Source organism: Copadichromis virginalis, linkage group LG15 (genome assembly GCF_057382275.1).
Source record: "Copadichromis virginalis isolate Kocher_CV1m ecotype Utaka linkage group LG15, C_Virginalis_male_GT1.1, whole genome shotgun sequence".
NCBI classification, from domain to species: Eukaryota; Metazoa; Chordata; class Actinopteri; order Cichliformes; family Cichlidae; genus Copadichromis; species Copadichromis virginalis.
The window spans coordinates 22,345,751-22,360,134 of NC_140632.1; the positions used below are offsets into that span (position 1 = coordinate 22,345,751).

Sequence of the window (14,384 nt, forward strand, 5' to 3'; positions counted from 1 at the left end):
ATTTAATAGATAATGTTGTAACTCTCTCCTGACCTTCCGTCACTCCATAAGGCTTGTATAATATGGCATACCTCAGCCTTTTCTCCATTTCCCATCCCTAGCAATGGTTTCTTGACAACAGCCCTTCAACAGATAATGTCTCTGATGAGGCTTTAATGCCCCACAGCTGGATACTGGAATGCCTAGAATTGTACAAGATCAATGGGACCCTAAGAGCCTTCATCAGGAACTCAATGGGGATGTGGCGTACAACACTAGAGGCCAACTCCAAGCCCATAGCACAAGTCACCATCAAGTGCGGGATCTACCAAGGAGATGCTCTGTCCCCACTGCTGTTCTGCATAGGCCTGAACCCCCTCAGTGAGATCATTAACAAGACTGGCTACGGATACCGACTACAGAACGGAGCAGTTGTCAGCCACCTCCTGTACATGGATGACATCAAGCTGTATGCCAAGAGTGAACGAGACATCGATTCACTGATCCACACTACCAGGCTATACAGCAATGACATTGGAATGTCGTTCGGACTGGAGAAGTGTAGTCGGATGGTAACAAAGAGAGGGAAGGTAGTCAGAACTGAGGGGATTGAACTACCAGAAGGCAACATTGCAGACATAGAGGACAGTTACAAGTACTTGGGGATCCCACAGGCGAATGGGAACCATGAAGAGGCCGCTAGAAAAGCTGCAACCACCAAGTACCTGCAGAGGGTCAGGCAAGTCCTGAGGAGTCAGCTGAATGGTAAGAACAAGATCCGGGCCATCAACACGTACGCCCTGCCCGTGATCAGGTACCCTGCTGGGGTAATAGGCTGGCCAAAGGAGGAGATAGAAGCCACTGACATAAAGACAAGAAAGCTCCTTACCATGCATGGAGGGTTTCACCCCAAATCCAGCACCCTGAGGCTGTACGCTAAGCGGAAGGAAGGGGGCCGGGGACTGGTGAGTGTCAGCACCACAGTCCAGGATGAGACAACGAACATCCAAGAATACATTAGGAAGATGGCCCCAACTGACCGAGTGCTCAGTGAATACCTCAGGCAGCAGAAACCCAAGAAAGAGGAGGGAGACGAGGAACCATCATGGAAGGTCAGGCCCCTGCACGGTATGTACCACCGGCAGATAGAGGAGGTGGCTGATATCCAGAAATCCTACCAGTGGCTGGACAAAGCTGGACTGAAAGACAGCACAAGAACAAGCTCTGAGCACAAGATCCATAGAGGCTGGGGTCTATCACACCAGGCAAGACCCCAGGTGCAGGCTGTGTAAAGATGCCCCAGAGACAATCCAGCACATAACAGCAGGGTGCAAGATGCTAGCAGGCAAGGCATACATGGAACGCCATAACCAAGTGGCCGGCATAGTGTACAGGAACATCTGTGCCAAGTATAACCTGGAAGTCCCGAGGTCAAAATGGGAGATGCCCCCAAGGGTGGTGGAGAATGACCGAGCTAAGATCCTGTGGGACTTCCAGATACAGACGGACAAAATGGTGGTGGCTAACCAACCGGACATAGTGGTGGTAGACAAACAGAAGAAGATGGCCGTAGTGATCGATGTAGCGGTTCCGAATGACAGCAATATCAGGAAGAAGGAACACGAGAAGCTGGAGAAATACCAAGGGCTCAGAGAAGAGCTCGAGAGGATGTGGAGGGTGAAGGTAACGGTGGTCCCCGTGGTAATCGGAGCACTAGGTGCGGTGACTCCCAAGCTAGGCGAGTGGCTCCAGCAGATCCCGGGAACAACATCGGAGATCTCTGTCCAGAAGAGCGCAGTCCTGGGAACAGCTAAGATACTGCGCAGGACCCTCAAGCTCCCAGGCCTCTGGTAGAGGACCCGAGCTTGAAGGATAAACCGCCCGCAGGGGCGTGCTGGGTGTTTTTTTTTTTTTTTTGTTTTTTATATATATATATATATATATATAGCCAATCAAAATTTTCCTTGTTTCTTTGTTGTAGATTCATCTAAAGAAATGGGAAATTCTGATGTGTCTTTGCGACAGCCATGAGTGACACTAGTGCAACAGGTTGCTAGTATGATAATGATAAAATTTCAAACTGGTTCTTTGCTATGTTGTCATCTCTAGAGAGTCATTGTGTTTTAATGAGTCATGGGTTGGTGTTAAGCTTGAAAAAACAGAAACAAAACATTCCTTTTAAATTTGTCAGGTGCGAGGACTGGACTGAGTGCAGAAGCAGGCAATGCCCAAAGAAAAACTTTGAAAGACCTCAGAAATCCTGGAGAAATATTGCTCAAGACCACCTAAAAATAGAGGTAACTCCGTAGAAGGCAGTTATAAAGAAATGAAGGTTGCTCAAGACTTTTGCACAGTGCACTATATATTGGGGATGATTTTCAGTAAATGCAATCTTTAACTGCATTTAACAGTAAAAAACAATACAGTAAAGAAATTATGTTTTTAAGGCATCTCATGCTGATGCTACCTTCATGAAGTTCTTGAATAAAATTTGCTTTTACTTTGCTATTTCACTTATTCCCTTATAAATGTTTTTAAATATAACAATCCACATTTTCAAATACTGAAAAGACAATTCACAATATATAGAGTGTTATCTGTAGTTTTAAAACGTGTTGTTATTGCTTTAGTCCATAGCTTCATTGTTTTGCTTTACTCTATAGTACATCTATGGCTTACTCTTACTGTACAGTACTCGCTGTACACTTGCCTTTCCAATACTAACACTCAGGATTATAGAGAAAAGTAAACACGGCGACTCAGAAATGTTGGCATATGTGTTTATTCTGGATGTTTTCCGTGTAGAAGCGGTGTTAGTTCATACTGTTTTACCATCATTTCGTTGGCCAATATTGACATTTCTGGTTTGATGGACGCGTTTCCGGCCTAGCATACTTCATACCAGCGACGTGTGAATAGGGGTGGTCCTCAACTGTCAAGAGGGGAAGGCCTTGCTCAGTCTATTTATTTTTTATTTTTTCGCACCCTCCCACACATTTAACGTCGCCATAATTGTGTTTTATTCGTATAGGTGGACGGGCGGTGTTCATTTTAAGCTTTTTGGTGTCGACTGAAACACCGGAACGCCCCCCTCCAGTCGTTTGTCGGTCGTAAAGTCCGAACATCCAGCTGATTGCTTTGAGTGCTGTTCAATTATTCCAGTTCAAACTAAGCCGTTTCCTTTGACTTAACGGAAGGCTTTTTGTGGCTGAAGCGAGTTTGCCGACGCGATATTTATTTATTTTTTACCCATGTGTGGACTTTCGGAGGAATTGGACAGCTATCGTTTTGTGTAATTTGAGCGTTGAAGGCTTTTTCTCATTGAACGACCAGGCCCCGGACTCATCCCCAGCCTCGCGTTTCCTTATCGGCTTTTTGTGTGTGCGTGTGTGTGGGTGCGCGCGCGTGTGGGTGCCTGTGTTTGTGTGTGTGTGTTGGAAGTCATGGGAGACACTAGTGAACGAAGCAAACCTCCGACTCTACCTCCCAGGTGTCCCTGCGGATTTTGGGGGTAAGTGTTAAACCTGATAGAAACCGGATTAAACCCGCTATCTTGAACTGAAAAGTAAATCCGGATGAAATGTGCTAAACGGGTTCAACTAGTCCAAACCCATTGTTGTTGTTCTGTTGTACAGGCCGAGGGTGGGGGGTTGGGAAGTTGGCTAATAAATAACCTCCTAGCTTGAAAACTAGCTTAATTTACCCCCTTTTTAGAGCTCTCACACTCTTTGTCGTCTCCTGTAGTGCCGGTTGTTATTTTCCGACCGTGCTTTACCGTTTTTAGGGCTATTTTTGAAGCCAGGAGATGACGTACCCGACATAGAAAATGATTTATTGCCAGCAGGTTCCTTTTAAACCTGCCCTGTTTTCGTCTACGACTTCAAAGGAAAGCTGGATTTAAATATTTAACACGCTACTTTTCTTAAACCTTAAGATTTAAATGTGTTGTTAAACTTATTTTGTCGTTTATTTTACGCCCCTCTTTACATTCGCTCTTGTCAAGAGGTGGATGTGTGTTGCATACCGGATGTGATTCACTGATCTCGCCTGTGTTACCCCATAGGAAAAATGACTAACCTTTTTAAATGTATTTAGTAGTAACCATAAGAAGTGACTGCTTATTTCTCATTAAACGCATTGATAATTTCTTGTTCCTGTCTTCACTTGCTTTGAGGCAAATATCAATACAGAACATAGTCTTATGAATTGACATTTGATAACCAGCCCATCTTCCCCAGCTGCTTCGTTTTCTGCTGTCCAGAAAGCAAACTGGAGGTGGCAGTAACCCACCTGTCAATGTCAGGTGACATGAATGGCAGCCTTGTGTGATTATGGCCCCAGCCTGCCTCAGCTCAGAATAACACCTGGTCTGGGGGGGTGGGAATCTGCTGTCTCTCAGCACATGTCCCTAAAAGCCAAGGCTTCGTGAAACGATTTCAAGGTTTTATTCAACTATTTGCAGGATTTTACATCTTACTAAAAATATGGGGTGCAAACCTTCACCTTGTCAGTACTGATGATATTTACATTGTTTAAATTCTTTTTTTTTTTCTTTCTTTCTTTTTGGTGTCCCTCAGCCCCAAAGAAACAAAAACAAAACAAAAAATATCTGAATAATTAACTAGTGCAAGACTGACTTGGTTCCAGTCGGTTGCACAATATACTGCTTAAGCTACTACAGAGTCTGTAGCACAGCACTACATAGATGATATAAAACTAAATCAATAGACAAATGTAAGCAGACAAAGTAATAAAATATTATGAAATGCGACTATTGATTTAAAAACAAGCAAAAGCAACAATAATACAATTTAAAAAAGGCTAAAAATGTACATGTTAAATCCACAGAAGAAACAGATATTTAATAAAGTGGTTATTAAAACCAATAAGAGGACAGTAAAATGGTTTTTAAAAAGTTAAAGGTAATAAACAGGGGAGTAATAAAATTAAATGAGAGCTGAGAGCAACACTATTCCAGGAAACAACATTTTGGCATTCATTATAAGTCCATAAAACAAATATATAAATAAGGTAAAATGATAATTAAGACCAGGAACTAAACTACCGAAATACAAATACTGCACTTTGATGCAGGTTTGCCAATATTATTCATACCAATGTGTCCTTTAAGATGTCAGCTCATCAGGGTTTAAAGGCATCGGTTAATTTTGGGTCCAAACCTGCACTAACTTGAGCAAATAAAAGTCAAACCACAAGTGATTTCATTGATTACTTCTTTGAGATAAGGCGATGCTATTCAATGGAAATCACCTGTTTGCACAGGTTGGCTCCATGAGTTTATAAAGTCCAGTAGTAAGCTCAGTAAAACATGCTAAGTAACTTCAGTTAATAATAAAAATAAATCATTAATAATGGCATTAAATGAGCTATTATTGGTTGTAACTGCAGACAAACCTATCTCACACTGAGTTTTGATGAGAATACCTTTTGATTAGCAATGATTAACTGCAACCAAGATATGTTACAGCTAAAGTGCAGCCTGGATGACATTAGTTTTAATCATTTCAAACATTGCTTTTAAGTTTCTTTAATTTGTGGATACTTCAGAGTAGCTAATGTACAGGTTGATCACTTCTTATGAGCAACAGGATTTAAGAGGATGAGGTAATCGATTTAAAAATACTTTCTTTGAGTAAAGCCTTGTTCTTGGATTCAAAATGACGGAATAGTTATCAGTCTGTTTGTTTTTTCCTACTCTGCGTGCTGCTATCAGATGAACAAGTTGCGTTTTGAGGACCTAAACAAAATATTTGACTTGGTTGTGGCACCTTTGTGCTGACATAATCAAGCTTTCCCATCTTGTCTCCACCTTGAAGCGTCACCTGGGAGCATAATGAAGTATATTTTGTCTGTAGAAGACTTGTTTTATCCTGTGTGGTTTATGTAGCAAAGAAAAAAGAAGCCATCTTATTTGGAAAATTTCAGGCTTTTAGTGATTTAAGTATTATTAAAGACTAGATGACAATATTAAAATTGTCTCAAAATTGCATTTTGTTTTTGGTTTTTGTTTTTTGTTTGGCTTAGAGCGACTGAATTTGTCTGGTACTATCATTCACCTCTTTGCTTTCAGTATAAACAGTCTGTGCAGGCTTGTCCTTCTGTATTAGTCACCTAGCTCCTGTAGGAACAATGATATGAATACCCCACCAAGTTCCAGCTTGTGTACCATTGAGAGAACTCGGTGTGAACAGAAATGGCTGAGAACAAAGACATTGTGGTGGTATGGACATTGGAGAGAAGCCCAGAAGGTGAGGGAAAGACACACCTGTGGCAAAGGTCTTACCAATTGCCAAGAAAAGATTCAAATGACTAGTTTTAAAACTGTTCATTGTCTTCTGAATGGACTTGCAATGAAAAAACCTTAAGGTCACATCTAGGTCACTTTAAACTCTGTAAGAATGTTTTCTTTGTCTATTCAAATCTTGACTATTCATGGCAAAAGCTTGTAAAATCACTTTTGTGTTTTTGTTGAAAGTTCTTAGTTAGGCTGTTACTATGCAGCCATCAAAAAGATGAAAGGCAAAGAACAAATGCTTTACACTACATTCAATCATTCACACACACATTCACACACTGGCAATGGCAAGCTACATTGTAGCCACAGCTGCCCTGGGGCGCACTGACAGAGGCGAGGCTGCCGGACACTGGCGTCACTGGGCCCTCTGACCACCACCAGTAGGCAAACATGGGGTTAGTATCTTGCCTAAGGATATTTGAGATCGAACCACCGACCTTCTGATTAGTGGCTGACCTGCTCTGCCACCTGAGCTACAGCCACCCGTGCTGTCAGTCTCAGCCGTTCTTTGAGGCATGCAACAGCAAATGAAGGTTGAAGTTTAGGTTGACAATATATGCACAGTTTGCAAATTCAAATGGGGGTTTGAGCATTGTAACAGCAGGTTACCTATTGTTGAACTTGAACCAAATATTAGTGAATTTGTAGTAGGGCTGCACGATTAATCGTTAGAAAATCGCGATCTCGATTCATACTTATGTGTGATCTCATTTCCAAATGACAACGATTAAAAAAAAAAAAAGACGACGATTGTACCGCATTTTGATCTGGGACGTAATCTGCATGAAAACAAGCGCTCACTCTTCCTTTTTTGTTGTTTTTATGTTTATTTATTGTTTTTATGTTCAGTCTCAACTGTTACGAAGTTGATGTGCAGTTAATAAGTGCAATAAATATTTATACTGGAAAAGAAAATCGTGAGAGAATCGTGATCTCAATTCTAAGCCAAAAAATCGTGATTCTCATTTTATGCAAAATCGTGCAGCCCTAATTTGTAGCATAGTTTTTTCCCTTTTTGACTACAGAAAGATCGACTGAAATCTACTCGAGTACGTAAAACCAGATGGGCGTAATTTGCCTTTAAGATGAAATGTTTGTCTCTCTGCTTGCAGCTTGCAGGAAACTAGTAATGCTGAAACAATCAAGGGAGTGACAGAAGATTCATCAGCAACAATAGCTTAACAGTGGGGAAGAATATCCCCTCTTCCAGCCATGTGCTCCTCTTGTGCAGCAACCGTCTGCTTATCAATTTTCTCCCTTTTCTTTCAGTCTTACCTCGAAGCCAAGGCCCAATTTCTAAAATCCTGAGATTAAGCCTTGGAGGAGATTATGAAAGATCATAGATTTAATGAGCTGGATATGACATAATTTTTATCTGAGATGTTGAAAAATTCAGAGTGGTATTATTCTTCCACATTTATGTTCACCTACTCTGCAGTAAATACAGGTATTAACCTGTTGGAGGAAAAGATGTTTATATATAGATGACTCCCATTAAATTCACATTTAGTAATTTGACATTGTTTCTTCTTTTACACATAAAGTTGAACTATAGATGGTTGAAATGTGTGGAAACAAACAGCAGGTCTGCGGAGGTTAAAAACTGACATTATCTCTCTTGTCTTTCCAGGTCCAGTAAAACAATGAACTTATGCTCCAAATGTTTTGCTGGTAAGTCACTTCTAAATGCACAGTATTTGTCTTGTGGGGGGAAATAAACAACACTGGGTTTTCATTTGGATATCATTCAATAGCAAAGGAGGCACAGGACACAAATGGGTCCTGTTACACCTTGGGTACCTGACATCTTTCAGCAGCCAACAACATCCCTCAGTTTACTGAATGTTTGCCAACTGCGTGACTTTTCTCGAAATATAAAAGATTTAAAGTGGTGCTACTTTGCATTCTTGCTTACATGCACGAAAGTAGGAACTCTACTTGGAGAATGAGCCAGACTTCTTTGTCCGTCAGTACAAGCCAGCTGGAAGCTGTACGAAAGAGACAGAACTGATAGCTATTCTGTTGCTTCTGATGTTCACTTTGGTTGTTTTGTCTGTAAATGTGGCCACAGGACACGCGTGGTCTTTCACTCGAATGTTGTGATGTTTTGTCCAATGAAGTTGTGGCTGGCTCAATAAATGGCCTGTATTTGTATAGCGCTTTACTAGTCCCTAAGGACCCCAAAGCGCTTTACACAACCAGTCATCCACCCATTCTCACACACTGGTGATGGCAAGCTACATTGTAGCCCTGGGGCGCACTGACAGAAGCGAGGCTGCCGGACACTGGCGCCACCGGGCCCTCTGACCACCACCAGTAGTCAACGGGTGAAGTGTCTTGCCCAAGGACACAACGACCGAGACTGTCCAAGCCGGGGCTCGAACCGGCAACCTTCCGATTACAAGGTGAACTGCCAACTCTTGAGCCACAATCGCCCAATATGTTCGTTGTCAAAAAAAAAAAAAAAAATTCCTTTGCCCCCACAGCAGGTACTCAAAGCCAATCGCAGTGTTGTTTCTGTGCCTCTCTGGGTTTCAGTTTGTAGTAATGGTTAAAACAATAAATGATTTAAAGTTGCATTGGTGTATAAGGCCTGTTAACTGAAAAGGCTTATTACCTATGTCATTTTTAACATCAGTTGCCTCCAGAGTTTCACCTGTGCTGTTGTTGCTTGACTACAGAGTTAACAGTCTATACTACAGAGATTCAAATCCCCATACCCATGCACGGATGGATGCATTTCAGCACCCCTGGGTGCTCCTGGGTGTGTCTTTGTCTTTGAGAGTTACTTGCAGCTGCTTACTTCTCACATATAAATGGCTGAAACTATTGGATGTTCATTTTCTCTTGGCGTGCAGAGGCATTCTCAGTGACAGCCTGACACACTGCTAGCAGCAGCTTGAGGCTAGGTGTGCCAGCAGATTTCAGTTAGGAATGTCAATAATGCTAAGAAGTCATTCTCAGAAAACGAAAGAACCCATAAAGCGCCTCACTCCAAAATTATGTATTTGCCATTTGGAGGAAAACGGTGAAAGTTAGGAGATAATTGCTTCCATAAAGGATGATGAGATTCCATAAAATCTTCTTAATTTGCTGGGAAGATGGTAGCTGTTCTCTGAGGGCAGATTCGGGAAACAGACTTATCTTTGTCTGTTTCTCTGGTTACTGCATTTACTGTTTTGCTTGGAAGCTTTCTAAAACATAGAAAGTTTCATTTTTCTCCAGCATGATAATTGCACAAGAGAAAAATGCCCAGTTAAAGTTTGAAAATGTCATTGTATGAATTAAGCTGTCCCAATGACTTCTCCAGTCTGGTTCAGGTGGATGAGGGTTGAAGGTGATCCGCAGCCCTGTCGGTGGTCATAGCAACCAGTGAGCATGGTAGACAGTGAGGACCTAGCATCACAGACAGCAGTAATGCTTAGAATAGACTTGATACACACAAGTATGGAGGCTGAGCAGAAGTGGGTTAGCCCACATGTGGAGGTAAAAGTAAAATCTAGGCTGGCCTCCCACACCTTCCCCTGCGGGGAGAGGGTGGTGGTGGAATAAAGACAAGAACCAGCTCAGGCGTGCAAGGTGATTTTTATCTTTGTCTCACTGAGTCACATTTCACTTGGTAAAGTTAACTGATAGCCACATGGTAATGGAGTTTAGAGATGGTTTGTACTTTCATTCAGGCTGTTTTTTTTTTTGTTTTTTTTTAAGGTTAAAGTTCTATTTTATTTTATTTTTATACACACATGGTAGTCATGAAATGATCAGTCGCAGAGAGATGGAGATGGCGCATGCTGCAACCAGTGATTATTTTGATTGTTGGTTAATCTGTGAATATGCAGATTAATCAACCATAAAATAAAACAATATGCAACAATGGTGGAAGCTGCTTATCAAAGATTACCATAGAAGGAAAATAGAGGCATAGATGGCACCAATGTTGAATGCTTTGGAAGGTATTCAGTAAATTATTGCTGATGAAAGAAAGTTTAATATGTTGTTTTTGTTGGGGTTTTTTTTTTTTTTTTTTTTTTTTTTTAAATGGTGGCAACTATTTGTTACAAATACAGCGTGGCATGTTAAAAAGCCAGAATATTAATTTGAGCACAGTTTTTACAAGATGCCTTTTAATCAGTGCACTGGGCTTCGATTGTTTCAAGTAATCGTGTAATTGACTTTTTGGGATGAAATCATTTCCTAGAGTTTTGTCTGTTTGCTGGTAATTTAATTTAGATGCGTTTCCATCTACAGTGTAAATGCAGATCCTTAAAGCAGCTGACCGTCAGCTGTTATTGACTTTCCTCAAATGTACTGATAAGGAAAGAGTCAGATGATTGCTGAATTCAGTGGACGCTCCATTTTCAAGTCACTGCTAAAAGTTATAGGTGTAATGGGAGGAGAGAGCCATAAACACTGAGGCACTCTGGAACATGATGTTAGGGAAACTCTGCTCACAGTTATATTTACCAAACAGCCGATGCATTATAGTTTGACAGACAGGAAAAACTGGGATACCAAAGGAAATGGTCAGGCAGAAGATAATAACATATGAGAGCTCTGTCAGGGCGGAGGACTAACTCACTGTTTCACCAAATGTTTTCTTTTTTGTCTTTAGGTTGACTTGATGGTTTTAGTTTAAATATGTACCTCCCACATATCGCTGTTAAATTGCCTGATAACTCTTATACACTAATTTCGATGTATTTTTCAGCTACATGAAACCTTTTACAGATGTTATAACGGGAGATCTGGGGTGCACAGTGCCTATACCACACTCCATAAGTCTAGAGTTGTCTGTTTGACACAATGTCCTATCTCCTCTTATTTATTTTTTTTCCTGTCCCTCCCACTGTTTGTATTTTCCCTGTCCTCTTCTTTTCTCTTCTTTTTTTTTTTTTTTTTTTTTTTTTTTTTACATTCCTGTCTACTCCCTCACTCTCTGTCCTTGACCACAGACGTCCAAAAGAAGCAGCCAGTCGAAGACTGCACCCCCAAGCCCATCCAAAGCACCGGGAGTAGCCAATCGCCAGTTTTCAGTAGCGAGATGAGCAGTAGCAGTAGCCAATCCCTATCATTGTTGCCGCCCTCAAGCTCCGAGCAACTGTCAGCTGAAGAGCCCTTACCTGTGTTTTCCAGCACAAGGGAAGGTAAGCCTGGTCAGCCAATGACTTCACACTCACCCTGTTCTGTTTTTAAAAACTGACTTTCAGGAGAGCAAACTTTCCTAACAATGTGGAAGCAAAAGGTTAATGGTCACAGTAGACTGAAACTTTTGCTCAATTTAACGGTTAAGTCTTTCTCAAAGAATTGATGGATGCAGAGCAAGCTGTTTGTGGCAGTGATGATAGTCTGGACTGACTGTTCTTTTTCTTTGTCAAGCACAGGAAGATGCAGAACATGGCTGACACAGGAGTGCAGCACTGAAACAAAGGAACATAATGAAATATGAAGTTCATTGCAGAGCTCATAAAATCCCTCATGTAGGAATTTTCTCAACTATCGTGGACCTCAAGACTACGTTAAATGTCATTCTTTGTAGATGAAGCAGTATGATGTCTCTGTGGTTTGGAACAGTTTGTGCAGGCATAAATGCTGCTGTGCAGCCTTTTCAGTCTTTAAATAAGTACTGGATGAATCTGTCTGTGGGTTTTGCTTTTAAAACATAGAAAAGGCAACAGTAGTAATTCTCTAGTACAAAGCGGCACATGGTACAAGGAAAACTTCAATCTCGAGTAGAAAACACAGTTCTCTGCAAAAGCCTCTGACTGTTCAGATCTGTATGACCAGATCCTATGCTACATCAACCACAACATTAAAATCACCTGCCTTATGGATGTCAGCTGTTCCCTTCTAGGGGTGACCTGTAGGGACGTTAGCCAGAGCGCTTTGTTTTTGACAGTTGTGGTGATCTATAGATTTTTCTTGATCAGATGCATTTCATGCATGTTTAAGCCGATCAGGTCAACACTTTAGGCTCTTCATCATGTTCTTTGAGCAGTTTCTGCTGTGTATCAGAGCTCTTTTCCTTGCTGGGGTAGATTCTGCCGTCACAGAGTATTAGAAGTGGGGAAACTGTACGTACAAGGGTGGAAAGACTATTAATAAAGATCAAGAACCAAGTTTTCCCCAGTAGATTGTTGCATTATAACAGAATAATACGTTTATTCACATCATAGGTTAGTGGATTCAATGTTGTGGATGATTAGTGTGTCTTGGTCTATAGCAGATTGTCAACAATAATTACTTAATATAATCTATTTTGTAAATTGCTACTTTTTAAATCTTTTTTTGGACGCTTTGGGACAGAAACGAGCGTACTCTGAATGCTGTCTGGGCTCCTGCTTAAATATAAGAAAGGGGTTCAAAGTAGAGTTGCTCTTCTGCATCAAAAACGGCTAATTGAGATGTTTTGGGCCTCTGATTAGGATGTCTCCTGGAGGTCTCCTAGGTAAATGGTTTCAGACATACCCAACCAGGAGCAGATTCTCCTGGCAGAGTCGGGACATGTTGAAGTGATTATATCCCTCAGCTGTCTCAGGAACACCTCAGAGAGCTAAAGGCGGTGGCTTGAGACTACTGCTCCTATGACCCAGACTCGCATAAGCAGTAGGGAATATAGATAAATGTTGTTCTTAACACATTTCTAAGTTGTAGAGTTATACTTGCTTTCATCTGGAGTCATGTTTCTTACCATGTGACAAACTTCAGTATTAGTTTTCCTGTTGGTCTCCAATCAAAGTCTCTCCACCAGCACATTAACTAAATTTTTACCCACCTTTCGCTTGACTGAGTTTGCTGGTAACTGTATCTGTCTGCTGTTTGATGCTGAGGTGATGTACAGAATCGTTCCTAAACTCACTATTAAGCGCTTAAAATGCACCTTTCCATACATACATCTTTGTTTTGTATCATTTGTAAAATATTGTTTTGGTTGCTTAAAAATCACATTTAAAAATCCTTGAAATGTTCATTTCATTTGTTTTGACATTTAATGGCTTTTGAAAAGGTCAAGCTGGTTTGGATGAAGTGAATATATGGCCTGCTGAAAAATGTTAGAACATCTATATAATAATGTAATGACTAATAGTTTAAGTATTGACATTTCAGCTTCAATTTCAAATGATGAAGTTGTTTTTATTTTAAGCATGGTACACAGTACAATCGTAGGTTTTCTTTCCTCGGAGTGGATGTTAAAGGAAGGAGGTCATTCCACATCGTGTCTCACTCGCCTTTTATTCCTCCACCTGTAGGTGTGTCGTCCACAGAAACAGCCCAAGGCACACTCTGCACGCCCACAAAACGTCCACGAGAATCAGGTACCACCTCTTCCTCTTGCCTTCTAGCGCCGCACGACCTTTGACAGGTTGAGCGCTAAATCTTTAACCCTGGTGTTTGTTTCCAGCCTCGGGCTCGGAGAGCGAGGCCACACCAGAGAAACGACCACGGACAGAAGAGAAAGAAGGGAGTGGCGAAGAGGCCCGCGGGACGCCCAAGCAGAAGAACCGTCGGCGCTGCTATCGCTGCCAAACCAAACTAGAGCTGGTGCAGCAGGAACTGGGATCCTGTCGCTGTGGTCAGTATCATCTTTGAGACGCATGTCACTGTATAAGCTAAGATGGTCATTGGCTTATGGCATCTTTGTCAAATGTTTGCATATAAATAATGTGGGAAAACTATATCAGAATCACTCACATGTACAAATTACAGGTAATGCACATTCATCCTCTTAAAATTGTATAAAGAAAATAGCACAGACCTGCTTTAGAAACTAGGAAAAGAGACCTCTTCCCAATGTTCTTGTTTAACAATAAGCTTGGCAAAGTAAAATTAAATAATGTGTATTGGGGTCACTTCCTGCCTCACCAGCTTCTCTGTTTGCCTCCCAGGCTACGTTTTCTGCATGCTCCACCGTCTACCCGAGCAACACGACTGTCTGTTCGACCATCTGGGCCGCGGACGTGAGGAGGCCGTCCTCAAGATGGTGAAGCTGGACCGCAAGGTGGGCCGTTCATGCCAGCGCATCGGGGAGGAGTGCTCCTGATTGGCCACAGAGTGAGCAGCCATCCAATAAAACAGGAGCTTACAAAGAGGA

General features: G+C 41.6%; 1 protein-coding gene across 2 annotated transcripts; it reads left to right on the plus strand.

The window, feature by feature from the left end:
• Positions 1-3,359: 3,359 nt before the first annotated feature.
• Positions 3,360-14,384, plus strand: zfand3 (zinc finger, AN1-type domain 3). Of its 2 annotated transcripts, none has more exons than XM_085432498.1 (6): positions 3,360-3,490; positions 7,926-7,966; positions 11,248-11,439; positions 13,543-13,608; positions 13,695-13,865; positions 14,179-14,384. In XM_085432498.1, exons 1-6 carry the CDS (start codon positions 3,423-3,425, stop codon positions 14,331-14,333), a joined length of 693 nt encoding a protein of 230 aa, XP_085288624.1. In that variant the 5' UTR covers positions 3,360-3,422; the 3' UTR covers positions 14,334-14,384. The 2 variants fall into 2 exon arrangements, with proteins under 2 accessions (XP_085288624.1, XP_085288625.1); XM_085432499.1 differs by having other exon boundaries at positions 11,248-11,419; positions 13,496-13,608.

What these genes read in the sequence shown, in the direction of transcription:
- zfand3 (XM_085432499.1), top strand. Translation starts at nt 3,423, where the DNA reads ATGGGAGACACTAGTGAACGAAGCAAACCTCCGACTCTACCTCCCAGG. An exon ending in GCTGAAGAGCCCTTACCTGT is followed by an intron (nt 11,420 to 13,495) that starts GTTTTCCAGCAC and finishes TAAAGGAAGGAG; the next exon opens with GTCATTCCACATCGTGTCTC. An exon ending in ACTGGGATCCTGTCGCTGTG is followed by an intron (nt 13,866 to 14,178) that starts GTCAGTATCATC and finishes TTTGCCTCCCAG; the next exon opens with GCTACGTTTTCTGCATGCTC.